This window comes from Ochotona curzoniae, unplaced genomic scaffold (genome assembly GCF_017591425.1).
Source record: "Ochotona curzoniae isolate NIBS_2020 unplaced genomic scaffold, NIBS_Ocur_1.0 scaffold_2453, whole genome shotgun sequence".
NCBI classification, from domain to species: Eukaryota; Metazoa; Chordata; class Mammalia; order Lagomorpha; family Ochotonidae; genus Ochotona; species Ochotona curzoniae.
This window is the reverse complement of record NW_024467094.1, coordinates 19,620,218-19,640,824: the sequence shown is the minus strand read 5'-3', so window position 1 is coordinate 19,640,824 and position 20,607 is coordinate 19,620,218. Positions and strand designations below refer to the sequence as shown.

The following is a 20,607-nucleotide window of genomic DNA, read 5'->3' as shown; positions in this document are numbered from 1 at the left end:
GCACCCTCCCTCCTTTCAGGCCCTGAGCAAATGCTGCCCCAGGAAGGATCGGCTTGTGGGTGGGGAAGAGGGGACTTTTGTAGTGATTTCTCCAATTATTTGGGGGGGTCTTTTATAACAATTGATATCTTTTGTTAGGTTTTTTTTTTTTTTTTTTTTGCTACTCAAAGATGACTTTATTATGCACAATACTGGGGATGTCTATGTACTGGGGAGCCATTGCCAGGCTCAGCAGCGGAGTCCCATGCCAATGGCCATTAAGGTCTCCAATATACCACCGCTCTGCATTGTGGTCTTCCCAATGCCACCCATCAGCTCACGACCCACATTCCAATCCTCGGGCAGGAAAAGGTGCCAAGAGCACCCTGGCTGCCACGCCCATGGCACAGCCCATCACAAAGCACATCTTGATGCAGTTGAAGCAGCTGGGTGGGGCTGTCCATAGGGACCCACAGCTACTGGGATCTCGCTCACGGCCTCGGAAGCTAAATGACGTTGGCTTATTATTGTTTTTAAATTGTCTTTGAATAAACAGGAACTTGATGTTTTTTTAATGAATAGTTTTTCGGGTTTTTTTGAAAGATTTGTTTATTTTTATTGGAAAGGTAGATATACATAGAGAAGGAGAGACAGAGAGGAAGATCCGCTGATTCACTTGCCAAGTGGCCACAGCAGCCGATCCAAAGCCAGGAGCCAGGAGCTTCTTCCAGATCTCCCGTGCAGGTGCAGGGTCCCAAGGCTTTGGACTGTCCTGGACTGCTTTCCCAGGCCACAGACAGGGAGCTGGATGGGAAGTGGAGCTGCCAGAATTAGAATTAGCGTCCATATTGGATCCTGGTCCATACAAGACGAAGACTTTAACCACTAGGCCACTGTGCCGGCCTCCATGCTATTATTTTTATATTTATATACATACACCCTGTCTATGAATCATTTCAACGTATTATATTATGATTCGTATAAGGAAGTTGCATTTTGTAATTGCTTTCCTGTTGCAGGGACTTTTGGTTGAAAACAACTGGCCAGCAGGTGTGGGGCTGGCGCTGCTGGCCCTTTCGTTGTTTACTTCTGCCCTGCGTTGTTTACTTCTGCCCTGCGTTGTTTACTTCTCCCCTGCGTGTCCTAGGTGGAAGGTCTTGAAATTCTCTTGACTTTGTGCTTTTTGAAGACTTGACTGTTTTCCTTTAAAGCTTGTTACAGTCTTGTTTTCAGGTAGGAAGATTAAGATTAGCCAATGTGTGAGAAGGGGATGGAAGAAAAACAAAGTACTTGGGAAAGGAATGGAGCCCCTTGGAAAGCAGCGGGAGCTTTACAGCACAAAGCCCGGTGGCCTCCCGCTGACTGGAGAGGGGGTTCCCAAGGAGCATCCTCCGCCTGGCTCCCGGTAAGCCCAGCAAGTAGATAATATGTCATAACTAAACCTCCCAGGGTTTTCACCCCTAGGAAATGCTCTCTTTGGAAGAGGGTTAGGAAGGGGAAGGGGTAGGAAGAAGTAGCCCCCACGCCCAGTGAACCCCAGGCTGAATCCATAACCTTGTTCTACTTCCTTTCCTCTTGTCATGATTATTTGTTTTTTGTTTGTTTGTTTTTAAGATTTATTTATTTTCATTGAAAAGGCAGATATACAGAGGAGGAGAGACAAAGAAAAAGATCTTCTGTCTGCTGGTTTCATTCTCCAATTGGCCACAATGGCCAGAGATGAGCCAATCTGAAGCCAGGAGTCAGCAGCTTCTTCCAGGTCTCCCACATGGGTGCAGGGTCCCAAGCCTTTGGGCCTTCCTCCATTGCTTTTCCAAGCCACAGGCTGGGAGCTGGATGGGAAAGAGGGACCACCAGAATTAGAACCAGCAACCATATGGGATCCCAGTGTGTGTAAGACGAGGACTTTAGCCACTAGGCTACTGTGCTGAGCCATTTTGTTTTGTTTTGTTTTAAGATTTTGTGTTATTTATATGACAGGCAGAGTTACAAAAAGAGGCACCCGCTGGTTCATTCCCCACATGTCTGTAATGACCAGAGCTCGGCCATTGGAAGCCAGGAACTTTATTCAGGTCTCCGACATGGGTTCAGGGGCTCAAGCACTAGGGTCATCTTTTTCTGCTTTCCCAGGTACATGAAGAGGGAGCTGGGTCAGAAGTGGAGCAGCTGGGATTGGAACTGGTGCCCATATCATATAGGATGCTGGCGCTGCAGACAGAGGCTTAACCACAGTGGTACACCACCAACCACCACCACCACTTTATGTATTTGGATGGCAAGGTGACAGAGAGAGAAAACACTTGGGCATCTTTCACTGCTTTTTCTGGTGCATTAGCAAAGAGCTGGATGGGAAGTGGCGCAGCCAGGACTCTGACATCGCAGGTGGCAGGGCCAGCCACCAGCCCCTTTATTCCTTTCTAAGGTCGGTAACTCACAGTGCACTTGGTACCAAGCATTGTGGGAGAAAATGCATCTTGCTCTGCTTTTCAGCTTTTAATTAACAAAAGTTGACTGGGAGGTGACCAAACAAAAGAGCCCAGATAAGAGGAATTTGTGACAGACTGCAGGGTGCCCAGCCTTTGTCTCATCAGAGGAGTCCCTGTTTAACGAACCCCCATCTCAGCCCTTTTCCCCTGTAGTTAATTTGCAAGGCTAAGAGTGTATCAGAGACGCTGGAGCCCCGTTTCCCTGGCTGGGGCCTCTGATGAATGCAGTGTTTCTTGTAACCATCCACTCTCTGGTGTGCCGTCCACGTCCAGTAGCCTGGGCCTAATTTGGTATAGGAACAAAGTAGATTGAACACACACCTCAGTCATCTGAAAATGTGTGTTTGCTACTTTGCTCACAGCTATTCTCCATCTCACATCTGAAATCCTTCTCTTTCATGGGAAGGCCTCTTCCCACAGCGTCTCTGCTAACATGGCCAGTTTCACCACAAAAGCCTTGTAATATTTTGATAAAGATTGTGTTATTTGGGGTGGGCATTGCGGTGCAGTGGGTTAAGCTGCCACTTGGGAATTCTGGCATTGACTCCTGCCTCAGCTTCCTGAGCCAGTGTGCACCTTGGGACGCAGCAGGTCAAGTACTTGGGTCCCTACCACCCACCTGGGACCCTGGGAGGAGTTCCTGGCTCCTGGCTTTGGTTTATCCCAATGACAGTTGATTTGCTCTCTCTCTCTCCTTCCCTCTCTCTGCTTTCCAAATAAATTAAAATAAATAAGCATTTTTGAAAAGTATGTTGCATTATTTTTTTATTGGAAAGTCAGATACACCGAGAGGAGGAGAGACAGAGAGGAATATCTTCTGTTCACTCCCCACGTGGCTGCAATGATTGGAGCTGAGCTGATCCAAAGCCAGGAGGGAGCTTCCTCCAGGTCTTCCACACGGGTGCAGGGTCCCAAGGCTTAGGGCCGTCCTCGACTGCAGGGAGCTGGATGGGAAGTGGAGCTGCCGGGACTAGAACCAGAGCCCATATGGGATCCTGGTCCATGCAAGGCGAGGACTTTAGCCACTAGGCTATGTGCCTGGCCCTGTTGCATTATTTTATAGCTCATTTTGGAGAAAACATTGACATTACACAAAACTGACTAATCTAATTCGTATGTTTGCTGTGAAATAGGTTCTTGTCTTTACACAAGAAAGAACGCTGGCATGAAACAAGGTAGTGGTAAGCAAGCCGGAAGGTTTTCTAGGGCAGGACGGCTGACAGAACAGGCGGATGGCCCCCCCAGATGCCATATGAAGACAGCCCAGCCATTCCGACTGGGGACAGCCAAGATGTGAGAGAGCTGGCATTGAAGGCTGCCAATGGGCGTCCAGCCTGTTCTCAGTGGGCATTTCCAAAGATTGGGGCCCAGTTCCCCCTGCCCCTCGTTCAGCATCTCCCTCTTCTCCTGCACAGAGGGCGTGCTGGGTGTGCAGCGTACAGAATTTCCCAGCATTGTCAGGCTGGGCAGCCCCCTTGCCACCTGGCAGAGCAGATTCTCCCAGGGTGCCTGTCTTGGTGGGGGGGGATGTCTATGCTCACCTGTAGGGTCATGGGGGTCTGGACAGGACTCTGGTTGGAGCCACTTCCCAGCTGTGCTGCTGCTGTGCATCCACAGCTGTACTGATCTCCAGAGGCCCTCGCACAGCACACACAGGTGATGCCTGACTCCCCCACCCCTCACACACACACACCCCAGATGCCTTTCTCCCCTCCCACAGGCCTCCCCCATCCCTCCTTTCTCATTTTTATCCTTCTTAATCTGGTGGCAGAGTCTCCCACATGGGTTCAGGGCCAGAGGCCTTGGGCCATCCTCTATTGCTTTCCCAGGCCACAGGCAGGGAGCTGGACCTGAAGTGGAGCAGCCGGGACTAGAACCATTGCCTATATGGGAGGCTGGTGCTGCTGGTGCTACTGGTGGAGGGTTAGCCTAAGCCGTGGTGCTGACCCTGTTGTTGTTGTTGTTTACTAGCTGCTTTATAAAGAAGCCTTAACCTCTTATTAGAGACCTTCTAGCACCACATGGATATTGGGGTCTGTTTAATCCCTTGCACTGCAGAGTGCTGCACAGTGTCCCTCTAGTTGCTTGATTTTGTAGCCTTCAGCCACTTGCTGTGACAGCCCCAGGTGTCTTTAGATGTGGCCAGCTGTCCTGGGATTCAGGGAGCAGACCTAGTGGAAAGCCACTGCCGTATCAGACATCTTACTGCTATGAGCTTCAGTTGTGTCCCACATATTTTGACTTCTCATGCAGCTACATTTTGAAGGCAAGTGGTTCAGATGGTGACTAAGACACTTGTATCTAAGCTGTGTAAAGCTGCCAGCTGTGGTGCCAGGATCCTATATGGGCACTGGTTGTAGTCTGAGCTGCTCCACTTCCCACCCAGCTCCCTGTTAATATGCCCGGGATGGCAGCCGAAGGTGGTCCAAGTGCTTGGGCCTCTGTACTCCTGGGGGAGATCCAGAAGAAGCTCCTGGATTTTGCCTGGTCCAGCCCGAGCTGTTACAGTCTTCTGGGGGGCATGAATCAGCAAATGAAAGAGATGTCTCTCTCTCTCTCTCAAAATTCTGCCTTTGAAATAAGTTAAAATGAATAAGTTCCATCCTGCGGCGGAGGACCTGCGATTGGTTCCTGGCCGTGGTTCCTGCCCCAGCTTCCTGCTGGTAAGGGTACTGGTGACAGCTCAGATGCTTGAGTCCCTGCTAACCAGATGGGGGACCTGCACTGCTCTTGGCTGCTGGCTTCAGCCACCGGGGGCATTTGAGGAGTGAACCACTGTATGTCACTCCCTGAGGCCCACTGGGCTTTCACCAGGCACCAGCCCTGAGCAGCCATTCTCATTTTGAGGCCAGCTCAGGCCCTGCTTTCCCGCAGGGAGAGTGTGCACCCAGTCGGGGACCGTGCTCTCCACTGCCTCCCCTGGCCGCCAGCAATGCTCCCAGGGTGAGGGTCAGTGTCTGGGCTCGCTGGGCCCTACCGGGCTGCAGACATCAAAGCTCGCAGCGCCCTCTGGCGGCGCTGGGCGGGTCTGGCCCTCTCTGCGCCTCCGGGCTCGCCGCTGACGCTGCGGACACTGCTGCCCTCTGGTGGAGCCCTGGAAACTGCACCCACGGCTCCTGACATGTAAGGTCTGCCATCTGTCCCCTCCGAGCCCAGCACACCCAGGCCAAAGGCGAAAATACCTGAGTCATGAGGCCTGCTGTGTTGGGGTCAGAATGGAGACCCAGAAGTCAGGCTCTATCTGTGTGTCGCAAATAGCTCTTTGAGTTGACAACTGGCTTCCTCTCTGCCTCCCCACTGCCAGACAAGTGCCCAGCCATTCTTGCTAATTAGATGAAGGTGCCCTGGGGGCCAAGTCACACAGGGGGCAGGTCCTTGTGGGTTCCCAAAAGTGGAACAGCCAACATACAAGGGATTCTTTTTTTTAAATATTTATTTATTTTTATTGGAAAGTCAGATATACAGAGAAGAAGATCTTCCACTTGCTGATTCACTCTCCAAGTGGCCACAACGGCTGGAGCCAATCTGAACCCAAGAGCCCATCAGGAGCTTCTTCTGGGTCTCCCATACAGGTGCAGGGTCCCAGGGCTTTGGGCCATCCTCGACTGCTTTCCCAGGCCACAAGCAGGGAGCTGGGCAGGAAGCAGGGCCACCAGGATTAAAACTTGTGCCCATATAGATCCCAGCACTTACAAGGCGAGGACTTTAGCCATTAGGCTACTGCGCCGGGCCCAAGAAGGTGTTCTTGCAGATGAGGGCACACTGGTGGCCTCGAGATCACCAAGGGTTCACTGTCCAGTAGCGGGGTACTTGGTGCACTGAGTCAGTGATAATCATATGCAGGGACTTCTGACTGATGGTCAACAACCAAAGTTTATTAGCAGCAAAAAACTTTTAAAGAGCGAGGATCACGTAAGCATACAGATAGAGGGTTTGAAACAGGATGTGGCTTATTTGCTAGCATGCAGGGGGGTCAGTCAGTAGACAATGTGCTCTTGTAGCAGGCTACTAATAATTAACAGCTTGGGGAGAAGAAGCACCTCTGATCTGTTATCAAGGTTTGAGGATCAGGGAGTTCCAGCAGTCTAACTGCCTCAGAACCTTTGCCCGAGGCTCCCCATCATCCTCTCCAAACACTTGTCTTGCTACAAGGGAGCTCCTCAGTTTCCCGGAGCTTCCTCCCAAGCTTACAGTTCTTGTGTCCTTCCAAGGGCTGTAAAGAGAAGGAGGCCCTTGACAAACATGATTGCTCATCTCTCCAGATCCGCCTGCTGGGAACCCCCTCCATCAGGCCACCCCGTCCTTGGTCAGTGAAATCCATCAGGGTTAGGGTGAGGGGTGAGGCGGGTGGGGGTTCCTAGAATGTAAGGCTGTAACATTCCAGGAGCTCTCATTCTCTCTCTCTCTTTCAGATTTATTTATTCTTATTGGCAAAGCAGATTTACAGAAAAATGTTCCATCCACTATTTCATTCTTCAAGTGGCTGCAATGGCCACAGCTGAGTTCATCTGAAGCCAGGAGCCTCAAGCCTCCTCCGGGTCTCCCACGCAGGTGCAGGGTCCCAAGGCTTTGGGCCGTCCTTGACTGCTTTCCTAAACCACAGGCAGGGAGCTGGATGGGAAGTGGAGCAGCTAGCACACAAACTGGTGCTCGTATGAGATTCATTGCGGCCATGGCAAGGGCCCTAAGGTGTCATGCTTATACTTGGGATGTGCTAACTAATGCCAACACAGCCCTGAGAGTGAGTCAGTTGTCTCTGCCGCCTTGTCCTGCTCTCACTCCATGCCCTCAGCTCCTGGAGAACAGAGTGTGACTTCCAATCTGAGGGGTCCCCAGAGCCAGGGCCAGGCAGGGCACGTGGCCACTGCTCAGTAGTCATCTGTCAGTACTATAGCAAGGTATGTTACGGTATGGTGTGTCAGGCAGCCTGAGACGGCGGCAGCCCCTGTCATAGTCCCTCATACTCTGCTTCCAAATGGCTTCTGGCCAGTGTGCCTGGAAGGTGACAGATAACAGCCCAAGTGCTTAGGTCCCTACTGCCCACCTGGGGGACCAGGATAGTGCCCCTGGCTTCAGCCTGGCCCAGCCCCAGATGTGACAGGCTTCTGGGGAATGAACCAGCAGCTGCAAATTCTTTCTCTGCCTCTCTCTGTCACCCATTCAAATAGAGTAGCTAAAAATAAGAAAACAGGGCCTGGCATGGTTGCCTAGTGGCTAAAGTCCTTGCTTTGCACGCACTGGGATCCCATATGGGCACCGGTTCTAATCCCGGCAGCCACATTTGCCATCCAGCTCCCTGCTTGTGGCCTGGGGAAAGCACTCAGGGACGGCCCAAAGCCTTGGGACCCTGCACCCGCATGGTAGACCTGGAAGAGGATCCTGGCTCCTGGCTTCGAGTTGGCTCAGCACTGGCTGTTGTGGCCACTTGGGGAGTGAATCATAGGATGGAAGATCTTCCTTTCTGTCTCTCCTACTCTGAGTGTATCTGTCTTTCCAATAAAAAATAAATAATGCATCTTTTTTTTTAAAGATTTATTTTTATTATTTTTTTATTGGAAAGGTGGATATACAGAGAGGAGAGACAGAGAGGAAGATCTTCCGTCCGATGATTCACTCCCCAAGTGAGCGCAACGGGCCGAAACTATGCCGATCCGAAGCCAGGAGCCTCTTCTGGGTCTCCCACGGGGGTGCAGGTTCCCAAGGCTTTTTGGGCCGTCCTCGACTGCTTTCCTGGGCCACAGGCAGGGAGCTGGAAGGGAAGCGGGGCTGCCGGGATTAGAACCGGCGCCCATATGGGATCCCGGGCATGCAAGGCGAGGACCTTTAACCACTTGCGCCACCGCGCCGGGCCCAATAATGCATCTTTAATGAGTAAAAGAAGAACACAACAGCCCACATTTGTGCCATCAGCCCTCATCTCTCTTTCCTCAAGGAAGAATGGCCTAGTGGGGCAGAGCAATTGTCCCTGTAGCTCGTGGCCCTCTGGTTGTGGTCTGCTGGCCCGACTGGCTGGCCTGCTCTCCCTTCAGATAAGCTGAGGAGATGGGCGGGAATATCCAAGGTCCTGGCAAGATTCACAGAGTTCGAGCTGGACTGTGAAGGGAGTGTTGTGCTTGATTCTTTCCGACCTGCTTGCTCCCCGCAGCCAGGCGAGGACCGGGACAGGACTTTTCAAACGTGACCTCACTACGGACAGCCTGAGAATCTGCATTCAAGCGCGAATGGAGTGCATCGGCGCTCGTCTCATCACGACTGGGCTCGCACGCGGACGCAATCTATTGCTTTTGCCTGTGCATGCTGAATGGTGATTGGTCCCGGTTTAGGAAGCGGAAGGAGAAGCGCATGCGGACTCGCGGCGGGAGGAGGCGTCGTCGTCGTCGGGAAGGGAATGGCGTCGCTGCGCTGCAGCTCCGTGGTCTGCGTGGTCTGTCTGGAGAAGCCCAAGTACCGCTGCCCGGCCTGCCGCGCGCCCTAGTGAGCGGGGCCGCCCGGGGGAGGGCGGGCGGCGGGCCCGGGAGGCCGAGGGACCGGGGAGGGCGGCGGGCCCGGGAGGCCGAGGGACCGGGGAGGGCGGCGTGGGGCCCGGGAGGCCGAGGGACCGGGGGAGGGCGGCGGGCCCGGGAGCCCCGGGGGGACCGGGGGAGGGCGGGCGGCGTGGGGCCCGGGAGCCCCGGCGGGAGGGCGGGAGGCTCTGGGTCCGGCGGGGTCCCCGGCTGACGCCTGCCCGTCTCCTTGCAGCTGCTCGCTGGCCTGCTTCCGGACGCACCGAGGTGAGCTCCCCGCGCCACGGGCTCCGCGCTCCGGCTCCCCCGGGTCCGAGCTCCCCTCTCCCGGGTCCGAGCGCCCCTCTAAGCCGTGTGTTGGTGGGAACAACGGGCTCGAGGGAAAGCGCTAGACCTGGTCAGGATAAAGAGAAGCCACGGCCGGATAGTCTGTGAGCGTCCCCGCAGTTAGAGAGGGATGTTTATCTGCATCTGAAGAAGCCCAGACACTTTTTTTTTAAGGTTTATTTTTATTTGAAAGAGTGTGTTGGGGGGGTGGGACGGACGTTCATCTGCTGCTTCCCTCCCCAGTTGCCGCACCGGCCCAGGCTGCGTCGGGCCAAGCCGGGTGCTTTCTCTTGCCTCCCTTCTGGGTGCAAAGGCCCAAGCACCTGGGGCCGCCCTGCGCCGCTTTCCCAGGCCGAAGGGAGGTGGAGCAGCTGGGACCCTGTGCATCTAATTCTTAAAAGTTTTAAGTACTTTAAGAAGGGAAGCTCATTAAACGGAATGAGACGTAGCAAGTTGTAAGATTGATTGGTGCTGTAGCGTGTTAAGCCACTGCTTGCCAGCTGGCATGTTGGATCTGAGCACGTGCACCTGTGCACCTGGTCAGCGCGCAGTTGCTCTCGGCCATGTGCTGTGCCTGACCCAGCCTTTCCAGCCCTGGCCCATTCCCACCGCCAGGAATGCTTCCCTTCCCACGCAGCGCCTCTTGGAGGCCTGCGTGTTGTGTCCTGGCCTCCTTGCGGGACCTAGACCAGCTCTCCTCCCTTACCTCTAGCATGGCTCCGTGGCTTCCATCGGAAGCCCACCTGCAAGTTTGGCTTGATGTTTTTGAAGTCTGTGTGCCACTCGGGACAGCCCTGTCTCCCTAGCTGGCCTGCTAGGTGAGATGGCTCACTCTCCCCAACACACACGTACTCATGTACACGTGCCACAAGGTGCTGCGGCCTCCTAGGCCTGGGAGAGCTGATGCCGGACGTGTGTCTCTTTCAGAGAAGTGCAATCCTGAAACTCGACCCGTTGAGAGAAAACGTTCAGCTCTTGCTGCTAAAACTGTGAAGCCGGTGGAGAACCAGGGTGAGTTGGTGGACTTCACAGACAGGATTTCCAACAGGCTAAGCGGGCCACAAGGTGCACAAGTGGGGGAGAGCGAGCTGCAGAGGATGGCTGTGTGACCAGTGTCAGGTGGGCAGAGGGGCAGGGCAGTGTGCTGGGGATGGGACCCTGTCAGAGTTTTGGGGGGGGGGGGGCGTATGGATTTATTTATTGTTTTTTTGGAAAGTAATTTACAATGAAAGGTAAAAGATTTTCCATCCACTGGTTCACTCCCTAAGTGGCTGCAACTGTCAGAGCTAAGCCAATTTGAAGCCAGGAGCCAGAAGCGTCATCTGGGTCTCCCACACGGGTGTAGGATCCCAAGGCTCTGGGCCGTCCTCAACTGCTTTCCCAGGCCACAAGCAGGGAGCAGGGCAAGAAGCAGGGCCGCCAGAATATGAACTGGCACCCATATGGGATCCTGGCTTGTGCAAGGCAGGATTTTAGTCACTAGACAACAGGGCCAGGCCCCCTATAAGAACCTTTTTAAACAAGGTTTATTCATTTGAAGGTGACAGAGAAGAATGTTTTCTTGACCGGTTCACTCCCCAGATGGCGCAGTGTTCAGTGGTCCGGAGCTCCATCTGGCAGGGGCCCTGCTTTCCCAAGGTGGCTTAGCAGGGAGCTGGGTGGGAAAGAAGCAGAGCAGCTGCGGTGATAGCCTAACCTACTGTCCCATACTGCTGGTCTCGGGCACCGCCCTGAGTCACAGCGGGGGCTCCTCCCAAGCCCCAGCAGCCAGGACTGAGCCAGGCTGAAGCCAGGATATCCATTCTGGCCTGCCACGTGGGTGACAGTGCCTAAATGTTTGGGTCAGAATGTCAGCCCAGGCTTTTCCTATTGGAACTGCTGGTCAGATCTGGCCCATGATAAGCAGTTAACTGTTCTGATTCCATAGGTGATGATGACTCCATAGCTGATTTTCTAAATAGTGATGAAGAGGAAGACAGAGTTTCTTTGCAGAATTTGAAGAATTTAGGTAAGTCTGTTGTGTTTATTTCTCTGTCAGGCCTTGAGATACAAAATCATGCTGCATACAGCAGAGAAATGTAAGTCATTAAACGGGGCCTGGCCCTGTAACCTAGTGGCTGAAGTGTTCCCCTTTTCATCTGTGAAGCACTGCGGTTAATTGTGGGTATAAAGGGGATACAACAGTCAACTTGCAGCCATCCCTCTGGTTCCACTTAAATTTGCATTGGCTTTTTTGGGTTACTTGTTAAGGGGACTCTGCTGCGTTAAGAAGCTTGCTGCTGAACCCGCACCTGAGAGAGCTGATCGTCAACCTTGATCAGGGGGACAACAAAGCCAAGCTCATGAGAGACTACATGCAGGAGCCCCTGTTTGTGGAGTTTGCTGACTGCTGTTTGAAAATTGTGGAACCGTCCCGCAGTGACGAGTCTTGACGTGGGTTGTTACACTGTGCGACTCCCAAGGTGCTGCTCCCGCTCCCGGGACCAGCGAGTGAAGCGCCTGAAACAAGGCAGGGAGCGGCAGGACCCAGGCGCCTGAGGTAGGCCGCTCAGCTGCCAGGGCTCAGGGCTCAGGCACATGGAGTGGACTGCAAATGGCAAACCCTTTATACCGAGTAGATGTGACATTCAGATGGTGGTTTTGACAGTTTTATAGTCAGTATACAGTAATGGTAGACATCAGTGGCAGTGTGGATCAAGTGAAACAACAGTATTAAATAATATCAAGACAGAGTGCTTGTTAAATACGTTCATTGTCCTTGATTCTTAAATGTGTTTGAAATTACATTAAATGAGTACTATCATGAAATACTAAGATTTCATTCCTTTTATAAAAGGAACAAATGCAAAACCATCCCCAGCCACCTTGAGGCTGGCTTAGTTTTCTTCAAAAGTGCCTGTAGGGAATGAGGTGCCCTGGAGGTGACAGTCACTACTCCAGGCTGGTGGTCATGGCTTCTGCCAGTTTGATTTGTGCAGGTAGTGCAATGTCAGGTGTGGGTGGCCCTGCCCCCTCACACCCCCCCCCCCGCCACTGCCCCGCCGCCGGAGCTGCAGCCTGGAGAGGAAGGCCTTGGGGCCCTGGCTTTGCTGGCTGCAGCTGTGAATGGAGCTGCTGTGGGAGTAGTTTGGCAGCTGTCTGTGGTTTCGATGTCTTTGGCAAGGCAGTTGGCAGGAACCCCGCAGAAACAAAAGGCACCTAGGATCACCTGGCCAGGTGAAGGATGAGGCTGAGAAGGGGTCATGGCCTGTGTCTGTCCAGCAGAATCTGATTAAAGCCAGTGACATGGCAGGGCCGAGGCTCGGGGCAGATGTCAGCATGGCGCAGGGGAGACTTCTTGCAGTGAAACTTTATCGGGCCCTGGAGGGGGAGGGGGAGGAGAGAGACAGAGAGCTTAACTGCAGTTCTCAGGCCTGCCAGGGCCTAAAGGCACCTTACTGAGTGGATGCAGGAATGGGGGTAGGGAAGCAAAAGCAAGATTAATGTTCTCTTTATCTAACCTGGGACTCTAAAGCAGTTAGCTTGCAGTTAATATTCTTGCTAATCTGCAAGTTTTCTGGATAGATTGTATCTAAATTTGACCTATATTAATCCCTCTGGGATGGCAATACTGTTTCCTTCACTTCCTTGCAATGACCCCGTGGATAGACTGAATATTAGCCCATTCTGTAGGTAAAGAAGTAGGATATTGAAGAGATGTTGCTCCTTGGGCAGTGTCACCCAATGCCTGGGACACAGGACCCAGTCCCTGGGCTTTGGGCAGAACAGCTTTCTCCTCTCCTGAGGCCTGGCTTGCTGGGCTGACAGAAAGGTCAAGTGTGCTGGCTGAGTCTTCCTTGGCCACTCATACAAGACTCAGAACAGGTGCTGTCATATGTAGGGGCAGTTTTTAAAGGCTCTGCAATATTCTCTGCTAAAGCAGAAGAAATGACCCCCTCCTGCAGTGGGCTGGCTTTCCAGCAGGACTGAGGCCCCTGAGGATGCTGAGCTTGGTCTCGCCTTTCTCAGTGGGGTGGGAAGAGGAAGCCAGAACTATTGGGCCAGGGTGGCCATTTTCTCACATGCAGCTTACCTGAGGCAGTGCTCGGATGGACGTGACCCCAGCCTGGCCTTGTGCTGTTTGGATAGTGTAGCCACGAGGGCTGCCTCTGGGGAGCTGAAGGCAGGCACAGACCACTAGTTTCCTCTGAAGGCCACGGACGCCCACACACGCGTTAGCCAGGACCAGTCCGAGGGGCCAGAGGCGGACAATTGCCCCCTGGAGCTTGGTCTGCTCTGGGCGCAGTGGGGAGACGCTCCAGGACTGGGGAGCCACAGCTGAGTATTTTTCTTCTACACCATCCAGTTCTTCAGACGCAAGAAAGGCCATTCTCATCTTTAAAAGAAAATATCATGTTATTGGTACAACTTAAAGCTTTCTATGTTAAATGGAGTTATGGAAAGGGATCTTCATCTGTTTCACTCTTCAGATGGCCACAATGCCAGCACTGGGCCAGGCTGAAGCCAGGAGCTTTTTCCAGTCTCCCACATGGGTGGCAGAGGCCCAGACACTTGAGCCATCCTTGACTGGGAGTTCATGTGAAACGGCCAAAATTCTTCGAGCTAGTACCCTGGTGTTGCGGATGGCAGCTGTATGTACTATACCACAATCATGACTCCTTATCTCACTTTCAGTGGAGGCTTTTTGTTTTGTTGCAAATTCTTACATATCAGCCTCACAGAGTGAAACCATCTGGCTGCCAAGTGCCTTGGGGCATCCCTGCCAGGGGAATCAGGAAGTTCATGGAAAATGAAATTAAAAGCTTATTTTGGAGCAAGAAATGTTGAAATCCTTGCAGTTTTTTCATAATACTCTCCCTGAATGTTAGAGGTTTTTACATATCCGAGACAGCTGTGTCTAGGCCTTATGTATGTTTTAACCTGAGAAATAATCATGTACTCTCTATAAAATCTGGTTCTTAAATAATATATATTTGAGGTACTCACTCTCTAAATGCCTCCTATGACCAGGTAGAAGCTGGGAATTCAGAAGTGAGTGGCAGGGACCAGTTTATTTGAGTCATCAGTAGCAGGAAGCTGCAGCCAGGTACTGAATGAACACAGACAGGCACTCATATTTCATGTGGCTGCCTTGATGACTAGTTTAAATTTGCTTAACCCAGTGACTGCGCTTCCACGGCTCAGTATAGGCTCTTTCAAACTTCCCAGAAGAGCCAGCACCGTGATAGTGAGTTAAGATGTCGCTTGTAACGGTGGCATCCCTTATCAGAGCACTGGTTCCAGTCCAGCTCCCTGCTAGTGTGCCTGGGAAAGCAGCAAAGGTGGCCCAAGAACCTGGGTCCTGCCCCCCGTGTGGGAGACCTGCCTGGGTTTCCTGAGCTCCTGGCTCAGCTGTGGCTGCTATGGTCATTTAGGCACCAGCAGATGGAAGATCTCTTGGGATCCTTTTAAATAAGCAAAGAAATCGTTAAAAACCAGCCAGAGCTACCTTACAGTGTCAGTGGTGTTTGGTCTGACAGGAACACGAGGCCCAGGTAGCTGAAGGATCTGCCTGAGGCATCACTGCTCCAGATCCAGCCTTCCAGACCCACCTGGCCCCGAATCTCCACCTCCCCACCCTGTGGCTGTCGTACTTACTCTCCACTGCCGCCATGCGTGCTTGATGACTGTGGCAGCTTTGTGCAGCCTCTGGATGTGTTTCCGAGTTAACCAGGAACGAGCAGCTAAGAGGGTCCCCAGGAACATGAAAGAGTAGGTATAGTTAGCTGGTGCTGGAACAGTGCCAGTGTGACTGTGAAGTGTGAAGAAATGTTACTGCAGTGAATGGCCACCTTATGCTACAAGGCCCATGGCAGTGGTGTGGTCTGGCCTTGCCAGGGCATCTACAGGCTTGCTCAGAATTCAGTGAATCCACAGCATGCTAATGCTTAAGCTGATGATTTTATAAGCCCCATGAATGACATTACAGATACCCAATGGCTCTTGGCAGGAAAAAAAGGCTTCCAACTCCTAAGGTTTTAAAGTCAAGCCTAGGAATAGTGTCCAGACACCTGGTGTTTTGGCTGGCGGCAGGCCCAGCAGAGTCTCCTCCCCTCTCAGGCTCTTCAAGGGCAAAGCCCAGAGGGCAGGTGGTCCATATCTTTTATAACTACCTGTCTCTTTTAAAAGGATTTATTTCTGTTGGAAAGGCAAACATACAGAGAAGAAAAAGGGCCGGGGGGATCAGCAGGAATTTCCGTCCACTGGTTCATTCCCCAGGTAGCCACAATGGCTAGATCCAAGATGAAGCCAGGAGCCAGGAGTTTCTTCCAGGTCTCCATGCTGGTACACAATCCCAAGGCTTTGGGCCATCCTCTACTGCTTTCCCAGGCCACAAGCAGGGAGTGGGATGGAAGTGGATCAGCCAAAAACACAAACCGGCATCCACATGGGATCCTGGTACGTGCGAGGCAAGTTTTAGCCACTCACTGAGCCATTATGCCGTCCCTGTTTTTTTAAATGCTCAAATGTCATGCTTATTCAGGAATCCACGGGGCAATGCACCACATACTCAAAGAAGCTCCTGGCTCCTGGCTTCAGATCAGTGCAGCTCCATTTGTTGCAGTCACTTGGGGAGTAAATCAGTGGATGGAATTCCTCTTTGTAAATCTTACTTTGCAACAAAAATAAATCTTCAAAAAAAAAAAAGTTCCCCATTACTTCACCAACTCAGGAGCTTTACAGCATTGTCCAGTTCATCAGTAGGTGCACATACACCTTTCAGAGGCTGTGCCGGCTTTCTAGGTAGTTTTAGCATCCAGCAATTTTCTATTTGTCAAAATCTTTACAGGAATGGCCCATTCCCTAGCCATAACTCCATCACTGACAGGTATCTGGACTGTTTCTCATGTTTTTTTGAGTGAATGGTTCACACGTCTTATTTTGATGATTCTAATTCATTTGGTTTTTGTTTTTTTGGCCTCTTCCCAAACCCTGTGCCATGTAGGTGGTGATGGATTTGTCAGAAAGGAGGGGGAGGCCTGTGAAGAGGGAGCTATAGGCCAATTTTCAGCTCCCACCACCTGTGGAGCAGGTTGCCACAAAACTGGATAGCTTGGGAGGAATGATAATCCCAGGGAGCCACAGGCAGCCACTTGTCCTGCAGGAGGTGGAATCTACACTGTAATGGATGGGCCCTGGTACTGCATGAACAGCCGGTGTGCAGCCGCTGGCCAGTAGCCCTACTCACCTGCCTGAATGCACACAGCGGCCTGCCTTCGCCGCTCCTGCTTTCGGTGCTGGTGGCGCTTCCAGCCACGCTGGATGCAACGAGCACATTGTTCCAGCACCTGGACACGCCTATGTTCCAGAAGCTCCAGCTGCAAGAAAGGGCATCTGCTGAGGCCCTCAGCTCCTTCCCTGCCCAAGGAGCAGTCAGACTGTCCTGTTGAGGAGCGTGTACATCTGCCACTGATAGGCTCCCCATCCCCAGACCAGCTTACCACAGAGTTGGTCATGAAGACCTTGGTCTTGCCGCAGTGCACTGAAGCTGCCATGGTGTCGGCGGGCTGGACAGCTGTGGCTGCCGTCTGAGTTAGAGCTGGCGGGATATGGAGAATGTCCTGGAGCAGAGACAGCAGCATGGCCGAGTCTGCCTGTGGGGTCCGTTCTGGGGATGAGAGGTGGCCCAGTCAGTGGCTAGTCACCTCCACAAGCTGGCTGTGGCCTCCCCAGCACCCTGCAGGCTCCAGTACTGCACTTCTTGCCTCCAACCTAACTCCTTTTTGGGGGAGGCTCAGAGTCTCCTGTTGTCCTTCAAGGCTCTGGTTATGCCAGGGAGCCTTACGACTCCCCCCTTGGGGCTGTGTCCTGCAGCTTCCATTGCCATGGGTTCCTTGGGCAGGCTGAAAAAGGGGACTTGGCCCTGCCAAAGCAACTGCAGGTCCCTGTCCCCCCCACTCCCCTTCATGCATGGGAAAAGGAGACAAATTGCAGCCCTGTAAGGGCCCAGGAGTTCTCGCTGCCTGCTGTCTGCCATCCCACAGCACCGACTCCTTCCGAGGATGCATTACCTGAGGCTCTGCCCACCGTTAGGGCCTGCGCCTCTCTGGCTGTCAGAGAAAGAGGCTGGAGAATGAGGAAGAGTAGCAGTCACCCAGGGGCCAAAGCGGTTTGGTAAGAGACAGGAGAGCCAACCATGGAGAGAAGAGAGAAGGGAGAAAGGTGAAAGGAAACAATGTTTCAGGGGGTCTCCTGGACCCTGGGGAAGGCTGTGAGGTGTGGGGAGTATGTAGCTGGGCTGGGGTCCTTGGGGGTTGTACCTCCTAAGGCTCCTCCCCACGGCCTGTCCTAAGCCTCAGTTATGTGCATCTGCAGTCGGCAACCCTCACGTAAGACCTCAGGCCAGACCTTTTCCCAGGTCTAAAGGTTGCCAGGTGCGTCTCAGACACATCCACCCAACAAGTCCAGGGGCCTGGAGCTCGGCTGGCCTCTGCAGGGCTCATCACTACCTCTTCCTTCGGCTTTCTCCACTGACTGGGCCAACTTACTGCTCCCTCAATCTAGCCAGGCACCTCCCTCCAGTTTTTTCCAAACAGTTCCCAACTGTCCCCACATCCCAGGCCTCTTGAGTGGCTTTCAGCCACACTCCCAGGACATTCCACAAGGCCCTGTGTAGTCTCTAGAAAGTATGAGGCTAAGTCCTCCAGCCATCCCAGTGGCACATCCTCATTTACCCAGAGAATAAAGTCTGGGTTCTTCCACTCCCTCCATCACCATTCCGGCCTCACCTCCCACCACCTCCTGTCCTGAAGAGCAGCACTAAGTGACACTGTCACCTCCTGCCTTCAGGCCTCTGTCAGATGACCTCAGCCACGTGGAGAGCCCTGTGCCCGACTGACAGGCCTCTAGGAAGCCATTCCCTAGCCACACCTCAGCACAGCGCTGCCTTTTGCTTTCCATGCTCTTCTCAGTTTCCTCGCTGAGTCCAGGGCCCCAAGAGCAGGGCTGATTTGTTCATCTTTGAACTCACAGCCCCAATGTCTGGGAGGACTCAGAGTGGGTGCTGGGTGTCCTGTGGTTGAACAAATGGTTCACACATGAGCACCACTCACCAGAGCACCCCTTGGCAGGATCTGGGCTGTGGAGGCCTGAGGATGTATGAGGACAGAGCCTTCTCAGTAACCCATACCTTTCCACAAAGTTCTGGTGAGAGATCCTAGAACCAAAGCAAGAGAATGACTTCAATGTTTGCAGGTGCATGGCTGAGATGAGCAGTAACACTGTCAGGGGCTGTCCTAGCCCCACCACGGGGATCAGGTTATCTTCTGGAGAGGAGACTAGGCTCACTTGGTGGGGAGCTTGTGCAGTATATATTTATTTGAAAGGCAGAGATAGAGGATATATAAAGAGAATGCACACGTTCATCTGTTCATTCAGATCTCACATGGCAGGCCCAGCGCAATAGCCTAGGGGCTGAAGTCCTCGCCTTAAGCGTGCCAAGATCCCATATGGGTGCTATTTCTTTCTTTCTTAGGCAAGGCAAGGACTTTAGCTGCTAGGCTACCGTGCTGGGCCCTGGACACTGGTTGTAATCTCTGTGGCCTCATTTCCCATCCTACTCCCTGCTTGTGGCCTGGGAAGGTAGACCAGGACGGCCCAACGCCTTGGGACCACACAGCTGCATGGGAGACCCGGAAGAGGTTCTCGGTTCCTGGCTTCAGATTGGCTCAGCTCGTTGTTGCGGCCACTTGGGGAATGAATCAGCGGATGAAAGATCTTTTCTGTCTCTCTATCCCTCTGTATATCTTACTTTCCAATTATTAATAATAATAACGTAAATCTTTAAAGAAAGTGAGAGAAAGAGAACTCAAATGGCTGCTCTGGCTGGGGCTCAACCAGTCCAAAGCCAGGAGTAAAGAACTCCATCTGAATCCTGCATACGGGTGGCAGCAGCCCAAGTACTTGAGCCATCCCCTGCTGCCTCCCAGGTACAAGAGGGAGCTGCACTGGAAGTCGAGCAGCCCGGGCTAGAACTGGCATTCCTATATGGGACACTGATAGGGATAACCTCCTATATCCTATACCACAATACAAGCCCCCTCTTTTTATTTTTATTTATTTTGAAAGTGTGAGAAGCAGTTCTACAGAAATCCATCCATTGCTTCACTCTACACAAGCGCACAACAGGTTGAAATCAAGAGCTGGGAATTCAGTCCCTATCGCGTTGTTGGAAAAGACCCAAGTACTGCTGCTTCCCAGGGACCTGAAACTCAAACCCAGGGACACTGATAAGGTTGCGATGACCATCATAACAAATGAGACCATTTGTTCTTATTACCTGGCCCTATCCATTGGTTCACTGGCCAAATGCCTGCAAGCCCCAGACTAAGGTGGGCACTGAAAATTCAATGCAGGTTTCTAGCATGACTCAGAGATCCAAATAATCTGAACTATCACCTGCTGCCTTCTAGAATCCACATTAACAAGAAGATGGAACTGGGAGTGGAGCTAGGACTAAAACTTAGGTACTCTAATATGAGATATAGGCACCTCTTTTTTTGGTTGTTTTTTTTTTCTTTAATGTATTTATTGGAAAAGCAGATTTACAGAGAGAAGAGACAGAATCTTCTATCTGCTCGTTCACTCCTCAAATGCACACAACAGCTGGAGCTGAGCCCATCAGAAGCTTCTTCCAGGTCTCCCACACGGGTGCAGGGTCCCGAGGCTTTGGGCCGTCCTCTACTGCTTTCCCAAGCCATAAGCAGGGAGAGGGATGGGAAGCGGGGCTGCTAGGACACGAATTGGTGCGCATATGGGATCCCGGCAGTTGCAAGGGGTGGATTAGCTAATTGAGCCATTGCTCTAGCCCAAGAGATGCAGGCACCTTAACCCTGAGCCTGTATATCCACTCCCTATCCCCTAAGGAGACCGTGTTAAATACAACAGGACTTCCCACTCTTTTACTGGGGTGTTTGCACCCTGCCTCCTTCCAACAGACTGACTGCTTCTAGCATGCGCACATGCTCGGGCATGTCTCACCTGACTTGTGACCCCCCAAAGCTTTCTCCTGGCTTTTCCGCTCCCTATCATGGTACAGCTGATGACATCTGATGTTGTTAACTCTCCCAGTCACTCCTCAAGACTGGTTTCTATCCCTAACTACACTTACAGGACTCTTGGATCAGATCAATTATGTAACCAAATCCAGGGGCCAGTTCCTAGCCATCTTTTTCTGGCCTCTGAGCAGAAGCTGAACTCATCTCTTTGTAGAGAAAGCATTTTCTTTAATTAAAACAAATCTTAGGGCCTGATGTGGTCGCCCAATGGCTAAA

At 52.4% G+C, this 20,607-nt stretch overlaps 3 protein-coding genes and 1 pseudogene across 4 annotated transcripts in view; 2 read left to right on the top strand and 2 right to left on the bottom strand.

Moving 5' to 3' along the window:
- Positions 1 to 228: 228 nt before the first annotated feature.
- On the bottom strand, positions 229 to 5,588 carry LOC121170040 (annotated as a pseudogene).
- A 3,227-nt stretch (positions 5,589 to 8,815) lies between these two features.
- ZNHIT3 (zinc finger HIT-type containing 3) lies at positions 8,816 to 11,803 on the top strand. 2 transcript variants are annotated; one of them, XM_041001881.1, is made up of 5 exons: positions 8,816 to 8,939; positions 9,204 to 9,235; positions 10,223 to 10,306; positions 11,223 to 11,303; positions 11,546 to 11,803. In XM_041001881.1, exons 1-5 carry the CDS (start codon positions 8,854 to 8,856, stop codon positions 11,725 to 11,727), a joined length of 465 nt encoding a protein of 154 aa, XP_040857815.1. In that variant the 5' UTR covers positions 8,816 to 8,853; the 3' UTR covers positions 11,728 to 11,803. The 2 variants fall into 2 exon arrangements, with proteins under 2 accessions (XP_040857815.1, XP_040857816.1); XM_041001882.1 differs by lacking the exons at positions 10,223 to 10,306; positions 11,223 to 11,303.
- The window catches only part of PIGW (phosphatidylinositol glycan anchor biosynthesis class W), a 37,743-nt gene continuing 28,395 nt past the window's right edge, over positions 11,260 to 20,607 (top strand). Inside the window, exon 1 of the mRNA XM_041001880.1 lies at positions 11,260 to 11,303. The gene's annotated coding sequence lies outside the window, so the exon portion shown is untranslated. The remainder of the gene's footprint in view (positions 11,304 to 20,607) is intronic.
- Positions 12,472 to 20,607, bottom strand: part of LOC121170534 (unconventional myosin-XIX-like) — a 19,357-nt gene continuing 11,221 nt past the window's right edge. The window contains exons 12-17 of the mRNA XM_041001879.1: positions 18,388 to 18,491; positions 16,777 to 16,943; positions 16,524 to 16,653; positions 14,933 to 15,018; positions 13,368 to 13,670; positions 12,472 to 12,655 (exon numbers count right to left, since the gene is read on the bottom strand). Of these exons, the coding sequence (XP_040857813.1) occupies positions 12,536 to 12,655; positions 13,368 to 13,670; positions 14,933 to 15,018; positions 16,524 to 16,653; positions 16,777 to 16,943; positions 18,388 to 18,491 (910 nt within the window). The 3' untranslated portion in view covers positions 12,472 to 12,535. The remainder of the gene's footprint in view (positions 12,656 to 13,367; positions 13,671 to 14,932; positions 15,019 to 16,523; positions 16,654 to 16,776; positions 16,944 to 18,387; positions 18,492 to 20,607) is intronic.